Raw genomic sequence first — 19,714 nt, forward strand, 5'->3', positions numbered from 1 at the left:
ACTGCTTCAGCCACCCTGTGACAGGGCCACTGCCAGCTACAGTGAAGACTAATCCTGAGAATCTGCAATGTTCAGGGGATTAAAAAATAAAAGGGGAGTTGACCACAACTCACTGGGTCACATCTTTCCTCTAAAGCTACGTTGTAGCCAGACCATCCAATGAAGGGTTTCACACTGTGTTTATTGAGAGGCTTTTCTCCAGCTCTGATCTCTCCAGACCTGGGCAGCTCACATGCATTCACTAGCCTAGCCTTCCCACATTGCTCTGTGGGATGAAAGAGCAGCCATCATATCAGAGGGGTAACCTGACTCATCTCAGTCTGACCCACTTCCACAGCCAGTCTCACATGCAAGACAGAGCACTCTTCCTGTGATGGCTGAGTTAGTGGTGGAATTCATCTTCCAGCATAGGCACCTTCACTTGTTTCTTGCATAATTTTTCCTCAAGTAGGCAGGTGGCAGGGTCCCCAAGGTCACTGCACCAATGCTTTCTGTCAGGACAACAACTACACTTTGCAGACAAGAACAGAGCACAGAAAGGGTCAGGCTGAAACAAAACAATTCAAGTGGAGGCCCAGAACATTAGAAAAGGGGCAAATATAGTCCCCAGCTTTAAGTGAAGATGACCCAGGGCATGACAAATAGGGCAGTCTAAGTTGGATGCCTGGAATAACACTGAAGCATCTCATCAATCAGTCTGTAAGTATCCAGAGAATAAGGAGGCGATAATTAACAGCCAACATGGATGTGTCAACAGCAACTCATACCTGGCCAACATGGTTACCTTCTCAGACAAGGTGGCAGGCCTCATGGATGGTGGAGGGGCTTGGCAAGTCCTGGATGCAAGACACCTCATATCTTTTAATACCATCTCCCATTACTTTCTAAGGAAAACCAGTCTAGATGGAACTACTGTAAGGTGGGTGCGCAACTGATTGGATCATCGTGCTTGTGGAGTAGCCATCAACCACAGCTGAAAAACAAATGAAGAGCAGGTATCTGGGGTGAAGGCAGGATTCGACCAAGTGCCAGCACACTTAGGCTACCCATCCCATCCTGGCTACTTGCCACCAAAGAAGATACTTCTGGGGTCTGCGCTGTGCTTTGCATAAGTGGGAAAAGCTCTTTTCATTTCCCCCACGAAGCAGGAGCTTGAGCATCTATCCTGCCAGGCCTTCTCACTGTACAAGAGAGATACTCTGGTCAGCCACAGCCAGGACAGGATAGATGGGCTCAGTGAAGGTTTCTCGGTGGGAGTGAAGGATGATGCAGGAGTTAGGGTCATAAAACAGAACCTCTCCCCCATCAAAGTCAACCAGGACCCCAATCTGCATGGGGCACTTGATCAGCTCCACAGTCTGATGTTGGCTGTCATGTGAGAACCTGAACTCCTTGTCGTAGCGGGAGAACACCCATGAGCAGCTGTTGTAGCCCAGCCGGGCTTCATTTCCAGGCCCTTTGCGCTGCAAGGAGCCATAGGAAACCCCCAGCTTGTACGCACAGCTCTTCTCCACGCTGACCCTCCAGGCATGGATCCCTTTGTGGAAGGCCTTGGCAGCCAAGGCATTGGGCCAGTGATCGAAGCGGTCAGGGCAGTCTGGGTAGGTCTTTGCTTTGGGGCTGAATGTCAAGGTCTTCTTGTCTTCTGACAGGGCTAGGCGGGGGCTGATAGTTTTCTCATCCACACGAATTTCTTCTAATCCTGCCAGGGAAGCAAAACAATGAGCACTGGCTCAGCAGCTGGGACCCAGTAAGGCAATGGAACTTGGTTAGGCAAGGGGGATCAGAGCTCAGCAGCAGAACTAATTTGGTACAGTTATTCCTGTGGCCGCTCAGGCTGGGCTGAGGCTGGATGAGGCAGGGAAATTCCCTCAGCTGTTGCCCATACGGCACCTAGGCCTAGAGGGATGAAGCTTTCTGAACCCCAGGGCTGCTAGTCAGACCAGCACCTTTCACCTGCACAGAATTCACAATCTAAACCATTCATTTGGCCTGAGTGTCTGAGAACCCAGGGCCAATAATGAGCTGGAGTAGACCAGGGAGTAGAGCCAGGCAGTGGGCTTAGCTGACAGGGAGACTACATCCCAGGGGTGATCTGATGGCCACCTATAAGTTTATTGGGGTGACCACCAGTATCTGGGGGAACGTTTGTTCACCAGAGTGCCCCAAGGGATGACGACTAGGTTGAACGGTCATAAACTACTACAAGACTGTTTCAGGCTGGACATAAGGAAGAATTTCTTTACTGTCCAAGCCCCCAAGGTCTGGAACAGCCTGCCACCGGAGGTGGTTCAAGCACCTACATTGAACACCTTCAAGAGCAAACTGGATGCTTATCTTGCTGGGATCCTATGACCCCAGCTGACTTCCTGCCCTTTGGGCAGGGGGCTGGACTCGATGATCTTCCGAGGTCCCTTCCAGCCCTAATGTCTATGAAATCTATGAAATCCCAGGACAAAGAGGATTCTGGGATCTCAGACATTTCCACTCAGGCTCTTTAGACCAGTGTTTCTCAACCTGTGGGTCATGACCCAAAAAGTGGGTCACAAGAATATATGAAAGGGTTGTGAACAAAACTTTAAAAAAATGGATCTACAAATTTAAAAAACAGATTCTCCTTTAAAGGAGAAAAACGTGGGAAACTGCGGCTTTCTCTTTGCAGGCTGGCAGAGCTCCAGCCTTCAGGGGCTGCTTGGGGCTGGGGGGAGCAAGAGGAGGGCAATTAGCCAGGGGGTGCCATGTGCATGTGCACACACACATGCATGTGGCAGCCAAGCAGTGTGGAGAGCAGTTCCCACAGCTCCCCGCAGGTAAGTCTACAGGTTTGGAGATACTACCCACCACCCCACCTCCTCTCTGGAGCAGAGCCATGGCTTGAGGGGAGTGGTGGTGGCAGCTCAGCCATGGTGGCAGGGTAGAGTCATAGCCTAGTGCACAAGCAGCTGGTGGCAAGAGAAGGTGAGGGCTGTGCGCCCCCTGCCCTGAGCAGTGGCAGCAATAAGTCATGCCACACTGCTTTACCCTCCTGCACCAAGTCCCATCTGCTGGGCCGTGTAGGTGGCTCCTGCCCGTGCCAGCATAGCCAGGCTGCAGCCCCGTGCCCACTGTGGGTACACAAATCTGGGAGGGGCATGTGCCCCCTCATAGTCTACACCCACACCCCACACACTGCAGGGCTGGGGCCTGGGGGTGGGGGGCTATGGGTTAGGAGTGATGGGCACCAGCAGGGCCAAGGGGCTGTTTTCTACTTAAACTATTTACTGGGTTGGGACTGGCCATCAATGTTTACAAATGCGTCCTGGTCCAAAAAAGGTTGAGAACCACTGCTTTAGACTTCTCACCACACCTCACAATCCCTGCCTGGGGTTTATGGTACCATGCCCCGCACTGCAGGATATTTCCTCCACAGTCTATCCCCAGATGGGCTGCACAGGGAGACTGTCCTCAGCAGAGCCAAAGCTTGGGTACAAAGCTGCTTGCATGGTTGCTCAACATCTCTGTTCTATTTACTTTTCAAATTCTCTGAGTAAGGAACAGAAAAGGCTGATGCTACTTGGGTCGCCTCAGCCACTACCGGGGCGGGGTTTCTTTGCCCTGCTCTTTCCCCCCATTTACTTACTTTGTGTCTTAAATCATCACTATAGAAACTAGGCAGAGAGCAAGTGAATCACCTCCTCTCTCAGTCACCACAAGGCTCAGCTCTGCTACACTTGGGAGAAAGAGCTTGTTTATCCTGGGCAGATTCTGACTGGTGCCCAGCACCCTAAACTGCTGTTTCAGCCCCTCGCAGGACTGGGCCCTCACAGAGAGAACAAACCAATATGCAGAACCCAAAGCATGACAGTCCCAAGCCTGCTGCCAGTGACTCCAAAGCGGGCAGCGGCAGACCCCAGGTGCCCTCAGTAATGTTGGGAACTCAGCATTTGCTTCTGAATTAGCCTCTACCTGATCTTCCAGCAGCATGGCAGTAAGGCAGCCCCATGCAATTAACTGTAGCAGCTTGAAGTGAGGGATCTATGGATTTTGCTTAAACCCTTGCTTCTGGCATTACTTGAATTAGGAGAATGGCATCAGTTGTAGCAAGGCAGGATGGAAATGCCCCCTGCATTCAGCACAGATGGTACAATTACACATGAGGTGGTAGCTTTGGGTGAGGGGGGCTCTTGACTGTTCTCCAGTCCCTGTTCCCAAGGTATATGCAACTTCACCCAGATAAGAGACACACTGACAACATGCCAGAAGCCTACAAGCTGCACTTAATTCTTATGAAGCAGAGGAGGATACAACCTCCCTTATCTGTAATGCAGAGGGGGAGCCCACAGAGGTTACACACACCTCCCTTCTGGATCTAGGCAGAGCACTGCAGGCTGGGGTTTGTGCTTTAGGACTTATCTGCATGGGAAAAGTTTGCCCATATAATATTTATACCAGACTAACACTCTGTATGAACACACCTTTCCTGAAAGATGAACATCCAAGCAAGGAGTTATACTGTATGACCTACACTGTTAGAATTCCTCGGTATAGAAGCCTTTCATTCTAATGAATTCCTCTATAGAGGAGGCCAAACCAGATGCTCCTGGTTCAGAATCTGAGCTATGCTTTAAAAGGTCCTCTTTATTTGATCTACTCTGTGTCCCCAAGTGTTTATACCATGCCAACTCACCAATCACTATGGTTGCTGGGTCCTCGTACGTAGCTGAGGATAGTACTTCTTTTGGAGAGACCATCTGCTCTACAGATCATTTCAGTCTGGCTGTTCATTATTTGTGCATTACAGGTAGTGCATTATTTCTATTTAAAAAATCCCAGCCTGAATCTTCAAGCCAGCATATTTGAATTGAGACTCCTAAATTAATCTGGAATTAGGGTTGAAATCCTGGATTTAACAAAACCACCATTGCTCTGGATATTTGCAAAGCAATCTCCTATCCTGTGTTTCTAAGAGCACACAAGCATGTCAAGCCACTGTAACATGCAAGAGATGTGACACCACTTAAGATGTTTATCCCCTTCTTGAACTTTACACCCAAGCTGTTTCTAGGCAGTTTCACTTTTACTTCCTGCCCACTGACAGACCCCAAAGCTGTAATATCTGGGCTGCAAACACTGCTGGGGATGCATTATCCAAAGAGAATTTCTCTTAAGGCCACGAAACAATGGATATTACACCCTTGCCAACCCAAAATCTTCAAAAGCCACAAATCTGCCCCCAAAATTGAACAAGTACCTTAAAAAACTCCAATTATTTTTAAAACTCACGTTTGGGTTCTTTTTCTTTACTTCATTTTACCACACTCATATGGAGCACCCTACAAACAAAAAGCCTAAAAGCTCTCTCTCAAAATGAAGCTCCCAACCAATTACCTGCAGGAGCTAGGGCTTCAAATGAAATAATTAATCACAAAATGCAATAAAAAGTTAGGCAGGCATGGTTCCTTGGGTATATGTGGTATCTTTTATTAGACCAACTAAATAGTTGGGAAACACAGAACTGGACAGGGTCTCCTGGACTCTCAGATCCAGTCCCCCACATTGGCAGACAACAAACACACGTAAAGCATAGCACCTGAAAAACCAAGAACATCCTACAACATGCCATAGGTGGAGAGGACGTTGAGAGAGCTGACAAGGTTGCTATTCAACATTAGCTAGTTTTTAAAACTAAGGCCATGGGGCTCAGCTCTGTGCTGGTGCTGTGGCAAGGGGCTTGCTTCGTTTCTGTATTTTAGATCCTCTCTTCATAGTATCCCCCCCTGCTCAAACAAACAATGGTGGCATGTATTGTAACCACGCAGTTAGGTCACCAGGACATTGTCTTTTAAAGAGAGAGACAGGAAATAACTGTAATACTGCTGCCTGGTGTCACTGTGTCTGCTGAAGTGAGCAGGTGACAGCTTGGTACATTTGAAAAGCCTTGTTAACAAAAACCTCTGTTTCATTCATTGTGCAGACCTCCAATGCCATGAGCAAATTAAATGAAGATAGAAGAAGTAGTGAACTATGACTTTCATGCAGAATAATGCAAAAAAGAAAAAATGCTACCTATAGACTTGGAAACCAGGAGCATTGCACAAAACTGGACTAGGAAGAATGAGTTAACAGTGTTTATCTTTGCAGCTTCTGAGGCAGAAACAAGGTCAGTGGGCCAAAATACTTTTCACATGTATAATGGGCTAAAAGACAGGAGTGCCTGAAGAGTATTGGCCCCTAGTGACAAGTTCAGTGAAACAGAGGGGGAAAAGCTCAAACAGCCTGCCTAGACTTATTTGAGGTGTATTGATTTCCAAGAAACAACACAAGGAAAACATTCTGTGTGAAGAAACAAGGGCCTACTAAAATGATTGGTGGGTAACCCAGCAACAGCTGGTAATAAGAGATTTTCACATAGATTTCATTAAGGTCCTATCATTCTACCTAAAAAGAAGGAAAGAAATATTTCTAATGGCAGACAAAGTTAGCATCGAGAAGCCATTGGGGCAGGCAGAGTATGTGAAACAGCCAAAGAGCAGATTAAATTATTTGTCAACCCCAGTCCTAACATGTATGTGATAAACCAGAAGGTTCTGGCAAATAAGCGCGCACGCTCACACACACACACACACACACACACACACACACAGAAAAGGATGCAACAGCTGGGCACTTGCCACAACACTGCATCAAAAGAGAAGCATGTAGCAAAGGTGCAGACTGAGCAGTTTTGCAGTAAATGGGGATGGCATCATGCAGAGAAAAAGGAATGCCCAGGACTGGGGAAGATGCTCACAAAGTGCCACAAAGCCAAACCACTCTGCAGGAGCAAACCACAGAGGCAAACAAAAGGACTTAGCTCATAGTGCAGGCTATCAGAGAACCTCCCCCCTACACCCCCCTACCAAAGGAGGGCACCTCCACAACCAGGATGCAGCTTATTTTTGGGCTGCAGTGCCAATTAGGGGGAAAGGATCATGATGAGACACTATCATTGCAATAGTAAAGATAGTAATAAGGCCCCAAAGAAATGCCCATAAAACTCAAAATGGATGCCAGAGCACAAGTAAACTGCATCCAGGAGATAGACACCAGGAAGTTTAGCTGACACCACAACATTCTTTATCATACATACCTGAGAAGTTAGCAGGACATGGAGGGCATTCACTCCACATAATGAGGAAATTCCATGTTAAGTACAGATCAGTGGTTTTCAACCTTTTTAGACTCAAGGCCCCCGTCATTAGACTCAAGACCCACCTCAGAACATGCCAGCTCTTAGCTTTCACTCATTTTTTGACAACAAAAGAAATAATAAAGTAATTCTTCTGTTGCCAAGAACTCAAAGGTCACAACCAGTCAGAATGGTTTTGATGTTTATGGATTCCTTTTTGGAATCTCTGTTTATCTGGTGAATCACCTGTAGGTGCTTGCACACCTAACATTGCTACTATTACACAACACACTTCAATAACTTTAAAAAGATCTCATAGCACCAAGATTGAGAATCACTAGTTGCAGTAGAAAATACCAACATTGTTGTGGTCTGCACATGCACTGATCTAAACAAAGTGATAATGTTTAAGCCCTACAGCCAGTCCACTCTAAAGGATATCCCTGGCATGCTGTCTGCAGCAAGCATATTGAATGTTGCATCTGAATATTGTTAGATGAGAATGAACAAAGAAAGCATTGAGTTAGACACTTGAAACACTCTGTTGGGATAAAAGTGCTGAGAACACCCTCTGGTATGATCACATTGAAAAATGAGACCTAATCCAAACAGCAAAGTGAAAGTGATAACGCAGTCAGCAGCACTGACACGGCCTGCACAAGGACAAGCTCTCTTGGCCATTACAGACTTTCAGAATGGGAAAAGAAAACAAAAAAACCCAAACCATGAGTTCTCAGTGGAGAAGGGAACAGTGCTGGAAGAAAATGCATCTGGGACGCAATTCTTGAGGGACACCTCAGTTTGGTACTATTCAAAAGATGGCCCAAAGAAATGGGTATCTTGCCAAACATGAGTACAAGGAACTACTGATGATGCATGATGCCCCTGGCAGAACCTGGGAGCTATTGACAACTCTGTTACAAAGCACAATATTACGCTTATATCCACAAGTACAAGCAGCAACATGTATAGTTCACTCAAACTCAAAGAGTAGAAAGTCTAAATATATCCTGCTGCTGTTACTAAATGTGACCATTAGTAAACGCATCTTGAAACTACTCTGTTTATCTGGAAAATGCATTGTATTGCTGCATAGTTACCTGGTGTGCTGGCCTTGTACAAGAGGCACAGGATGTGACTGGAGATCATTGCTACTGGGTTGCTCTCCATGCATCCTGATCTGGGCAGCAATCAACAAGATGCTTTTGAGAGCCCTGTCCACTAAACCCCATTTAGTTCACCCTGTCCCCTGGGGCTCTCCACTGCTGTGAGCTGTCTGAAACAAGACAATAGCATTTCTGTCCTCTTCAGAGACCACTGCTGCTGTGGAAGTTGCGACTGTCTGGAGATGAATACCTGCTAAGGGACATTCCTGTCTCTGGGTTCCACTTGCAAATTTACACACCAAGAATCCCAGGCATGCTTTGAAGTTACATATTTATTCCTAACACCCATTTGCTTTTAAGTGTGTGAACCTGAGGCAGACGATAACAAACAGGCAGGATGCTTTCTTGAGCACAGAATTCATGGCTTTTGCCAAGAGATCCCAGAAGGACATGAGCCAGGCACTGACCTGTTGTACAGCAGAGAACAGTGGAAGCCCATAATCGGTGCAGTAGTGGACTCTGAACACACTTCTGATTAAAGTTTAACTTCTCTGACTCCTGCGGTTCCAAGATCCCCTCTGCTGCCTCCGTCCTAGCAAAGGAAACAAAGAGTTATTTTGAAGAGTTTTGCTTTATTGAGAGATGCTTACATAAGCCATCTGTCCTTAAGAAGTATGACAGAGATATTGAGCCAGACTCAGTCCCAGGAGCAGTGCTGACTGCAGAGGAATTACAGAGGGGACATGGCTGCCTCTTTACCTGGAAGCCCAAGTGTTATTTTCTGTTGACTTTGATTACAGGCATTTAAAAAAAGCTGTTGATATTTTACAATAAAATCCCAAAAGGCTGAGAATCAACAGCTTCACTGCTCAGTTGACACAGAATAAATAGCTCTGAGACAAGCCCACAAAACACAGGAGAATGCAGCCAACATGGTGAGATGGGCAAATCAGATTTCCTTGTGAGGCCTCCCACAGACAAAGCATCATTGTTACAAGGGAGGAATAGACAGTATAAGAACAGGCCAAGACTCTTGAAGTATTTAACATGGCATAGAAAGAGACCTGAAGGCCTGACAGGTTTGTGTGGTGAGCAGTGCACGCATGAATTTTATCGGGTTTGTAAGAAAAGACTGAGCCCTTGAAGTCTGCTACTAATAATCTGCTGTACAGTCTTTTTTATTCACTGAAACCAAGCATAAAGCAAAAAAAACCCAACAAGTATCTGGGGAGAGTAGTCCAACAGGCAGATCCCGCACTGAACACTACTATAATTAAAGTATTGCCATAGGGTGCAAAACCTGGGCAGGACCAGATTTCTAAAGGTATTTACCAGTAAGTGACTAAGTGTCACTGCAAAACCTTCCAAAATCCAGCCCTGGATTTCTATTTTAGCAAAGGGCAGCTCAAGGTTAGCCCCAGCCTATAAATGCATCTGGTTTTCCATTTTCAGGTGCTTCATGAATGACTTCTCTGTTTAATAAGGAGGCTGCTAGAATGCAAAGCCCTGTGTGAGGGAGTTCATAGACAACTCTAAATAATGATTCCCTCCGTGAGTGTCCCAAATATACCCACAGAACAGGAGTACTGAAGGCTCTGTGGAATAGTCTCTACCTCCTGTCAACATGCCAGGTAATGATGTGATCCATCACTGACTCGACTCAAGGGAAGTTTTTCCACCAGATTTTGTAGGACCTAAATAGTAGATAAGCAAATAACCTACAGAGAGTGAGAGTCTGTGCCCTGCATTCAGGCCCAAGCATGCATGCGAGTGTGCTCATGCCAACATACATATCAGTTTTAATCTGTGCAGACACATATTCATAGATGCTACGGTCAGAAGGGACCTCAACAGATCATCGAGTCGCATGTCCTAGCCACTGTGGTTTCTTGGTGCCATATAAAAAAGCAAAGGTTTTCATATCTAAGCCATAATACAGCATACAAAGCAGAGCCTTAATGTGACATTCTGGGCAAGGGACATTAATTTGCGTGACGACTTAGCTCCCTTGTGCAAGGTCCTGAACAAAAGCTGCAGTGGCATGGAAAAGGTCAGCATCACCTTCTGCCTGAGCAGTGGCATGCTGCTCAATGCTGCACGTGACCTGAAGCCTGGGCACAGGTGGCTCAGCTAATAGTGCAAGTAAGAACCAGCCTGGAAAAGGTCTGTGCATGGTTGATTACTAACCTCTCGAAGATCTCCTGCTCTGCGTGCTGGGGACAAAGAGAGAGACAGAGTCACCAAGGTTGTAATCTTCACAAAATAAAATCCCAACCCTGGATGCTTGTCCATGTCTCACTGTTTAGAAGTTTCACCTATTTGCCTTCCATTGTGATGCCCAAGTGTCCCCAGACCCATCAATGTATGGGATCCTTCCAGACAGATCGATCACATTTTTTAAAGTGCCACCCAGATACCACGTGAAGAATTGCTGCAGTACAAAAAAAAATCCCCACAAATCACACACCATTAGCTATGACATACCATCCCTACCTGGAACCTGTATGGAAAATCCTCAAACAATTGCAATCCATACTAAAATAAGATCCAGTTCTTAAAGAGATCTTCCCAGAACCATCCATCTTAGCCTTTAAACAAGCACCAAACCTTGCCAATCTCATCACCAGAAGCAAACGTCTTGTAGTACAAAACACACCAAATGGATCCAGACCGTGCCAAGACAAAAAATGTGAAACTTGCCAACACATCTCCACCCTCCCCACAATAACTACACCCCACAAAAGAACCATCACCATTCCTAGATCTTACACCTGAACCTCCAGAAATGTTATATATCTCATCTAGTTCACTAAATGCCCTGATGGAAAATATGTAGGAAAAACCAAACAACTGTGTACTAGACTGAACGCGCACTGAAAATCTATCAAAGACAAAAGCACCCAATTACCTGTGGGTGCACACTTCTCACAAGACAACAACCACTCTCTCTCCAATCTCTCAGTTCTAATCTTCAAAGGGAATTTACAAAACACTTTTTGTAGACGAGCCTACGAATTTCACTTAATAAATCTACTGGATACAAAATTAACAGACTAAATATAGACATTGGATTTATGGCACATTATACCCTGCCTGCCATCTGATAACCCCAGGTAACCTCTCTACATTTACTAGCTACATTCCATCATCAGGTCACCATCCCCCTTTCCCCCCCTACCGGCCTCACACCTATTGTTTCCCATTCCCTCTGCCCCTCACTGCCATGTATTTACATTTTTACAGACCTGCATTTTGCATATTGGTTTCTATTCCATCCCTGAGTACACAAAACAACAGCAGACTCTCCCTATGCCTGAAGAAGGGTGTTTGTGCCCGAAACCTTGCAAAGAAGAAATTTTCCAACTATTTAGTTGGTCTAATAAAAGATATCACATTTACACAAAGAAACTAGTCTGCTGAGGATCCTCATAGTCAGTCCATCTTTGCAGTCAGTCCACTTCAGGAATCCTCCCACCCCTATGCACCAGTATATCTCAGAATGCTTTGTGATGACACCACCACCACTCTTGCTGGTGATTTGGATTAGGTGGAGCATAGCCGCCCTCCCAGGGAGGCAGCAGCTCTACACCCCTATCCTTTGCTGCTGGGAAGCAGGGAGCAGATCTAGCATCCATCTGCTCAGTCTCTAGTGTTGGGGTGGGCAAAATATGACCCACGGGCCAGATCCAGCCTGCCAAGGGATTCTGTACAGCCCACAGTGGGTCCCTCAGCTCCATCCAGTCCAGGTACAGGGGGCAGCCTGGACCCTGGTGTGTGCAAGTCCTGCTGTCCCCAGGTATGGAGGTGCTGCCTGGCATAGCCCGCCCCACCCCCATATGCAGCTCTTGGGCACACTGGGAGCCATAGTCTGCGGGGCTGGGCAGTGGGGCTCTGGGGTGGGGGCAGCACAGCAGCCAGACTCGGCTTCCTGGCAGACCCCGCCATCCCCACCACTGCCATCACCACTGCTGGACCTAGCTCCACTGCCTGGCCACCCTGGGACCATCCACCCTGCACCCACCAATGGGGGTGCTGCACAGAGCAGGAAGGTGGGAAGGAAACTCCATGGAAACCAGCCTGGGACACCTGTGGGCAGGACATGTTCGGCCAGGCAGATGGGATGGGATGGGCCTGCAGGTGGGTGAAAGCAACATTTGGGAACAGGACAGGACAGATGGGTGGGGCCAGGGCTTGGATCGCAGGGTGGTGACAGCATGGGGCTCTGCCGGCCCTAGCCAACTGCAGCACGGGGGGGGAGGGGGGAGGGCTGCCACCCCATGACGTACTGGTGACAAGATGCTGCTGCATACGAGCGGCAGTGACAGTAGTGGTAGCACAGTGCTGCTTTTGTAACTATAGCAGGCTTGTCTGGCATGGGAAACTTAAGTTAGGGCACGAAGTCTCCAAAACTGAGACCCTCCCAAGAATGGCCCTAAACACTTCAGTGCTCAAGGAGCTTCTCCAGTCTCCAGGAGTCCAGACATCTACTCGGCACCACAGCATGAAACCCCACACCCAGCTTAATTGCCAGCCATGCTTTCTCCCCCATGGTCCAAAACAGGCCACACTCATAGTAATAGCCAGGAAGCTATAGATAAAGGATATAATTGCCCTGCTGCCTGACATCACAGTGTTCTTCACAACAGAAGGCTAACAGGAAATTAATTTTGGTAGGACAGAATTAGCCAAGCCATTTACAGAGGCTGCGACCTTCTGTAAAACACCCCAGTGCCCTCTACACAGCTAAAATTATATACAAATTTACTAGCAGAACTATTTTTTAACATACTGGCAACTACACAGCCCTCATTGCACTTAAACCCATAGGAAGCTGAATGCATTAGCACTACCATTACCGCCCTTCATCAATTGTTTGACTCAGGATGTGCCAGAAATTGTAACTGCTATAAATCTGCCACCACACAGAGCATGTCCTAGATTCCTCTCTCAACCCTGCCATCACCCAAAGCTTCTCTCTCTCTCTCTCTCTCATATATTATGCAAAATAAGAACCTAAGTCTTTGTACAGCATGTAATTAAAGTATGCATCTACACAAAATGCTTACTGCGAAGTTGCCTAATTAGCTCCACCGTAAAACATCACCATCTACACGAGCAGTGCTATTAGGCTGCAGTAAACTCATTAGCTCTGTCATAGGATAGTACTGCCCAACATAAGTACTATTCTACAGTGGAGTTATTTACTCCACTGCACATGTAGACAGTGACTGAAGATGGCTGGGGCACAACGGTGCTACAGTGCATGGGTGCCTACCTGTTAGCCCTGCACTGTAGCACCCTCATGCCTCAGCCAGCCCCTCTGCAGCAGGCTGAACTACAGCAGAGCAGCTCCAGGCTGGCAAGCTGAGCCTCCAGGTCCCTTGCCAGCTGGGGTTATGCCACTCCAGCTCAACGTGCTGCTGTCCCAAGTACATGTGTAAATGCTGTGCCTGGGAGAAATAAACTCTGGGGCAAACCACACCAAAGGTTATTCAAACACACTAACTGCATGTGTAGAAGCACCCAAGGTGTAGAATTTACTATTGTTGGAGGTTAGAGTCAAATCCCAGTGCTGGCTAATTCTGTGACCAATCATATTGGCAGCTACATGGGCTAAAGTCAACAAGTCCAGATCTCATGCTACAGGATGCTATTTGACTACTACAGAACTAGGATAGAAAATATACTGGCCACAAGTATCTGAAGGGAAAAGAATTATTAGAGTGGCTCAAGGTTTATGTAGCAAATAATAGGAGGGAACTGAGGAAAGGGGCACTCAAGCTACATGACAGAAGTGCCCTCACCTGATAGATGGCTGGACAATCTCTCAAGTGAAAAGGTAGACGTCCTGAAGTTTGTGCTGTTTAAATAGTAGACAGAGCACTGGAAAAGCCAAAATGTAATCCAACTGATCTAAAGGGCCTTGTTGCGCAACTAACCCCAGATGCTGAGGCCTACCCTGGCTGGTCTAGAAGGAATCATCTGCTTGTTAGGTTGAAGGGTACCTAAGGAGGACACAATGCAGCAGTTAGGATTGCTCCAAGCCAGCACTGGGTACCTGAGCTTGGGGCACTATTCAAATATTCTACCATCACCTCAAGGGAGAACCCAGACAGATCACATATTCAGGAATGTCCCTTGCCTGCTCCTAGCTCTTAGAGGGAAAGCTGTATTTCTCCAGGGATTCCAACCAGGATAACTGGAAGCCACCAGCTGAAGGAGCTTGGCAGAGTCAGGCATGCAAACCCCAGTCCATCTAACTCCAACTCCTCATCCTAAGTGCAACTTGCTGCTAAATTGTGACACTCAGCACTCACTGGCTACAGTAAGAGAAGCCAAGCAACAGCCTAGGCCTATCTAACCAGTCCCTCAGTACAAGACTGTGGGATTCTTACCACAAGGCCACGGTCATCCAGGTTGGTGATCATGTCCACCAGGTAGGTCCGGAGTGTGGCCAGTTTCTGCAAGGACTCAGTCCAGTGTGCTCGCTGGGTCAGGATGCTCTGGTGAGTCCTCTCCTCTTCTGTGTGTACCTTCTCCAGCAGCCTCTGCTCTTCATTCTCGCACACATTTCTCACGAAGATCAGTCTCTGAATCACTGTTTCTCGGGCCCAACTCGCCGCACTCTGCACAGCAAGGGCAGGGGAGAGAGAGTTGTCAGGCAATCCTACCTCAGCCCAACTAAATGCTCAGCTGAGCTACTACTAGCGCCAACTCTCGTTGTACTCTGCTCCCATTAACAGAGTAAATACAGCTTAAGTCACAATGATTATATCGATACAAACCAGGAGTGACAATCAGAACCAGGTCTGTTTTCCAACCTCCCAGTCTTCCCAGCTATAGTGTTTCTATGCATTTCATTACACCATGCTGGCAACATGTCTTAGCTGGGGTGGCCCACAGCATGCCCTGCCCCCACACCCACATGTTATAAATCCAGAGTTATGAACATGCTGGTCACCCCCACTGGCTGCGCTTGAGCAGGCCAGAGGCTTAGGCTTTGCGAATGGCCGCAGGGAGAGACCCTCGAGTGGCCTCACCACCATGTTTCCAGGTTTGGAAACCCAGAGGGCAGAGTGTAATTGGATTCATCCGAAGTGAAACACACCACCACCGTGCCAATGTGCCCTAAGGTACCTGCTGATATCACCACAGAATCCATGTGGCAACTCACCACTGAGCGGAGGCCCCAGACTTCAGTTTCATCCATAAAGCAAGTTTCATCCCACTTACTGTTTAGGGAGATGATCTCATACTGATAAGCAGAGCTTGGCTCAGGAAAACAGCACTTACACACACACACACACACAAAAAAACCATTTAGCCTGCAGTAGTAAGGACTGGGTCCCCAGACTTCAAACCTGCTGAGTCCCACAAACCCTGTACTGCTCAGGATTTGGCCCAATTAAAATGTCTCTGCACTGATGTCCCATGCAGTCTTTGCAGCCCAAATATTGCAATAGGACATGAGCTGCTGGAAACAGAACTGGCCAGTCCTTTATTGCTACTTCCCCACATGAGGGAAGTAAAGACATTGCCAGCAGGAAGCTCAAAGCAGTTGGGTTCCTTGAACCATTCAGTGGCATTATGCTAACCCAGGGAAAGATTTTTTTCTATAAATGGGGCTGAACTAATTATCAGTCAGGCTAACATCCCATTACATGGCACTTGCAGTGCAAACAGGCCTTGAAATTAGCGTAAAATTACATTGAGGCTGCCAGAGCAGAGTAACATGTACATGGGAAATAGGCCCAGTGCTGTTATCTTGTCAGCTTAAGGGAGGGCAGTGAATGAGTGGCTTTGGGGAAGAGGCTGGCTGAACACCCACAAACTGAGCAGGGAGAGGAGCAGGTTCACGATCAGGGCGCAGCTCCAATGTCGATGGGACACTGGGGTGAAAGAGAGGGCATCTGTGCGACTCAATAGCACTGAGGACATGATGTTAAGGCCCATATAAGACAGCATCTCTCTTGCGAGAAGTACAATGTTCAAGAACTGACCTCTCAGGAGTGCTCCAGTGCAGCCCAGCAATAGCGAGGGTTGGTATCAGCAGGCTGACCCATGGACCATAGCTGGGGTTTATCGCTGTGGGGAGCCAGGCATTACATATGAGCTGCCTAAAGCAAAATGGTGACCTCAGAGTAAAGCCACCTCAGGGACCCTCTGCAGCCAGCAGCAATATTGCTGACCTTGGGACTTTAGCCAGTGAGATGCAAGGAGGCTGCACTAGCAAGCTCTAGTCCATGCTACCCAACAGGGGAAAAACAAGACAATTACCAGTGCGCTTTGGTTCTTCCCTGGCAGCACCTCTGCCACGTACTTGGTAATCGTGGCACTCTGCAGCTGCAGCTTCTCACACTGATCCACGATTTTGTTCTGAAACACAGAATCAGAAAGCTGAAGGACTGGCCTCTTTGGGAAAATCCTTTGCTCTTTGGGGCTGACAAGCTCTCAGCTGGTGATGGTGTCCCAGCCAGACAATACCCTTTCCCCAGAACACGTCCCCTGCACCCAGAAAGGTCCCTCCCCTGTGTGCTTCTGGCTTGCAGCTCCATTGCCCCCAGCCCAAATGCACACTATCTGAGCAAGGAGAAAATAAAGCCCAGGCCCTTTGCTGCTTCTAAGCAAATGTCAGCATTTTCCTGGAAAAGGTCACTGAACAGGCTGGAAATGGCTCTAAAAGCTGGTGTTTTAGTCCAATAACAACTGTCCTTGTAAAGGGCTATCCTGGGCCCCTGATTACCAGCACTATCATCTGCACAGGAGAACATGGGGAAGAAAGCAAAGGCAGCAAGATACCACTGCATGCAGAACAGCTGGGTTCCTCACTGCACTGCTCTGGCACTGTGATGGGGGGACAAGCCTGATGGAAATGTCCCTGGGGTAGAATTTCCCCAGAACAGCCTCCTACGCACAGTCAGAGACATATGCCAGAAGAGGGGGCTGGCAGGGCCAGGCCAGACCAGACCATACCAGTGCCAGCTCCCGTTGGCTGCAGAACGGCCCCTGGGGAGTTGCTGCAGCCAGACAGAAACTGGAGCAGCCCTGCAACTGCTCTAACTTGAGTCAGGACCGGGCAGCTTCTTGCTTGGGCTCTTAAAGTTGCCCTCGCCTCCTCTTGCAGCACAGCTCAGTCACAACAGAGCCCCTGGTGCCTGTAATAAGGCAATTCCTGGGCTCCTCAGGACTACTTCGGTGGATCTCCGAGGTGCGGATCCACCTGCCTCCTGCCCTACTGGAAGTTTCTGGACGCCTGCTTGGGCTCAGTGACACTCCCAGGGCTGCCCGCAAACTCTTCCACGTCTACTGTGCACCCGCGGAGGTGCGAGACTGCCCCGGCACGTGGCAATGCCTCTCTCCGCTGTTGGTGGAGGAAGAGGCTTTTTTGTATTGGTGCATTTCAAGCGGAGCGCGCGGGCGGCGGCGGCCGGGCGAGCTCCGGGGGGCGCCGCTGGGGCCGGGCTGCGGCAGCGGGGTCTGCACCGGCTTCGTCCCGCCTGCGGCTCCGCTCGCTCCCCGGCCGGGCCCTGCCCCTGCCCCTGCGCCGCACCCGGCAGGATGGGGCCCGGCCCGGCCCGGCCCTGCCCTGCCCTGCGCTGGGCCCCGCAGCCGCACGAGTCCGCCGTGCTCGCACCTGCAGCAGGCAGCGCCCTGCCCTGCCCTGCCCTGCCCTGCCCAGCCCGGCCCGGAGCAGCCGGCCTGGCCGGTGGGGAGGCGGCGGCAGCGCCACTCGGGGGGCCCGGGCCACGATGACGCCCGGCCGGGCTGGAGGGAGGGGAGCAGCCCCGGCCCAGGAGTGCCCGCCGCCCGCCCGGCTCACCCGCAGCTCCGCCGCCTGCTCCTCCACCGTCCTCACGCGGTGGCCGCGGCAGGCGCCCAGGCTGGGGCAGTGCGCGCAGACGAGCCGCTTCTCGGTGCAGCAAAACCAGACCAGCTCCAGGTCGTGATCCGGGCACCGCTCCGCCGCCCAGGCGCCCCGCGCCGCCCCGGGCTCCTGCTCCCCAAGGTCACGGCCGGCGCCGCCGGGAGCCGCAGTCCCCTCCCCGGGCAGCGCTGCGGAGCGGTCCCCCGGCTCCGCCTGCGCCCGGCGCTCGGCCATGCTGCGCGGAGCACGGAGCTGGCGGCGCCGCGGCTGCACCTGTCTCAGGTGCGGGGCGGGGCCGGGCCGGTGCTGCACACTTGGAGCGAGCCCGCCCTCCCTTCCGCGGGCCCTCGGCGGCGGCTCCCCGGGGCCTCCGCCCCCTTCGTGGAGGGCGGGCCGGGGTGGGGTGCCTGCCCCTCCGGGTGCGGGCGAGGCGCTGTGTGCGCCTGGGGGAGGGCAGGGCAGGGCAGATGTGCACCTTCTAAACCGAGTTCATCGGAGGTGTCCCGCACAAGCTTTGCTGAGCCCAGCTCACTTCTGGCTGCAGGCTGGCCGGGCTAAGTGCCTGGGTGCGGCTGGAGGGGGTGGGAGCGCACCGAAGACATGTTTGCCCTGAGAACGGGTTACTGGTTAACCAGTGTGCCAGCCTTGAGGATGCTGCTGGCTGAAAGGATGTGGATTGAATGTCCTGCTGGAGGCTGTCTTGTCTTCTGTGGCGATCACACTGGCGCTGATAGCAGCACAGCACGGCAGCGTTCACTGGTGATTCGCATTTTTCCTTTCCTGGCTGTCACAGGGAGGGATGGAAGTGTTTGGATGGGGACTTTCTGAGGGGTCAAGAAGGGCTCACCAGTGCTGGCAGTACTATAGCAAAGAAGATTGATGCCCCGGGCAAAGCCCACAAAGGCAGCCCACCCTTGCCCCTTGTACAGATCCAAGGGGGTGCATGCCCCCCCATGCTTGCCCAGGAGTGCATGCAGCAGTGGGAGCCACCCCGTCCCCACTCTGCCCCAAACGAGTGATTTGCAGCTCCGTCCCACCCCAGCTGGGCAGCGCCTGTTGGTGCTCCTTTGCTTCAGTGCCTGGGGCAGTCGTCCTGCTTACCCCCTGCCCTTGCTATAGCACTGGGTGCTGGTAGAGCCCCAGGCAAAGTTCATGGAGCCACTGGGATCAGAGGGCTGTGACTGCCCAGACATGGGTGCACATTGCTCCTTCTTTAGGGAGCAGTGTTAGTTGGGCCCCATCTCCCCAACACTCATCTCCTCACTAGAATGGATCCCACAGGGATTCTCTGTGCATGTTCCAACAGCCGTGCCCCATTGCTCATTTTCATGCACATCTCTGCAGTTGGGCCTGGAGCCAGGTAGGCTCACACTTAGCCAGGAAGGTTACTCACATGTGGGTGGTTCCCTGCACAACTAGGGGCAGAACTGTTTTAGGAATCTGCTGTCACTGAATGGGAGTTGAGATGGGCTAGAAACCTTGGAAGAGCCTGTTCTAGAGAGATTTCAAGGTTGGTTTGCGGTCTCCTGATTGCTTACTGCAACTGCAAATATGGTCACTTACTTAACTGAATCAATTCGGCATCCAAATCTTATG

General features: G+C 49.9%; 1 protein-coding gene across 1 annotated transcript; it reads right to left on the bottom strand.

Moving 5' to 3' along the window:
• Nucleotides 1-160: 160 nt before the first annotated feature.
• On the bottom strand, nucleotides 161-18,405 carry BSPRY (B-box and SPRY domain containing). The gene is made up of 6 exons (XM_006268293.4): nucleotides 18,074-18,405; nucleotides 16,531-16,629; nucleotides 14,649-14,879; nucleotides 10,441-10,466; nucleotides 8,721-8,845; nucleotides 161-1,702 (listed from the first exon to the last, which is right to left on the bottom strand). Exons 1-6 carry the CDS (start codon nucleotides 18,350-18,352, stop codon nucleotides 1,179-1,181), a joined length of 1,284 nt encoding a protein of 427 aa, XP_006268355.1. The 5' UTR covers nucleotides 18,353-18,405; the 3' UTR covers nucleotides 161-1,178.
• Nucleotides 18,406-19,714: the final 1,309 nt, after the last annotated feature.

This window comes from Alligator mississippiensis, chromosome 12 (genome assembly GCF_030867095.1).
Source record: "Alligator mississippiensis isolate rAllMis1 chromosome 12, rAllMis1, whole genome shotgun sequence".
In the NCBI taxonomy this organism is placed as follows: domain Eukaryota; kingdom Metazoa; phylum Chordata; order Crocodylia; family Alligatoridae; genus Alligator; species Alligator mississippiensis.

Coding starts and splice junctions, on each gene's coding strand:
- BSPRY (XM_006268293.4), bottom strand. CDS start 18,352: ATGGCCGAGCGCCGGGCGCAGGCGGAGCCGGGGGACCGCTCCGCAGCG. Junction 14,880..16,530: donor GGAAGAACCAAAGCGCACTG/GTAATTGTCTTG, acceptor CTTGCTGTGCAG/AGTGCGGCGAGTTGGGCCCG. Junction 8,846..10,440: donor GAGCAGGAGATCTTCGAGAG/GTTAGTAATCAA, acceptor TTCCTTTGCTAG/GACGGAGGCAGCAGAGGGGA.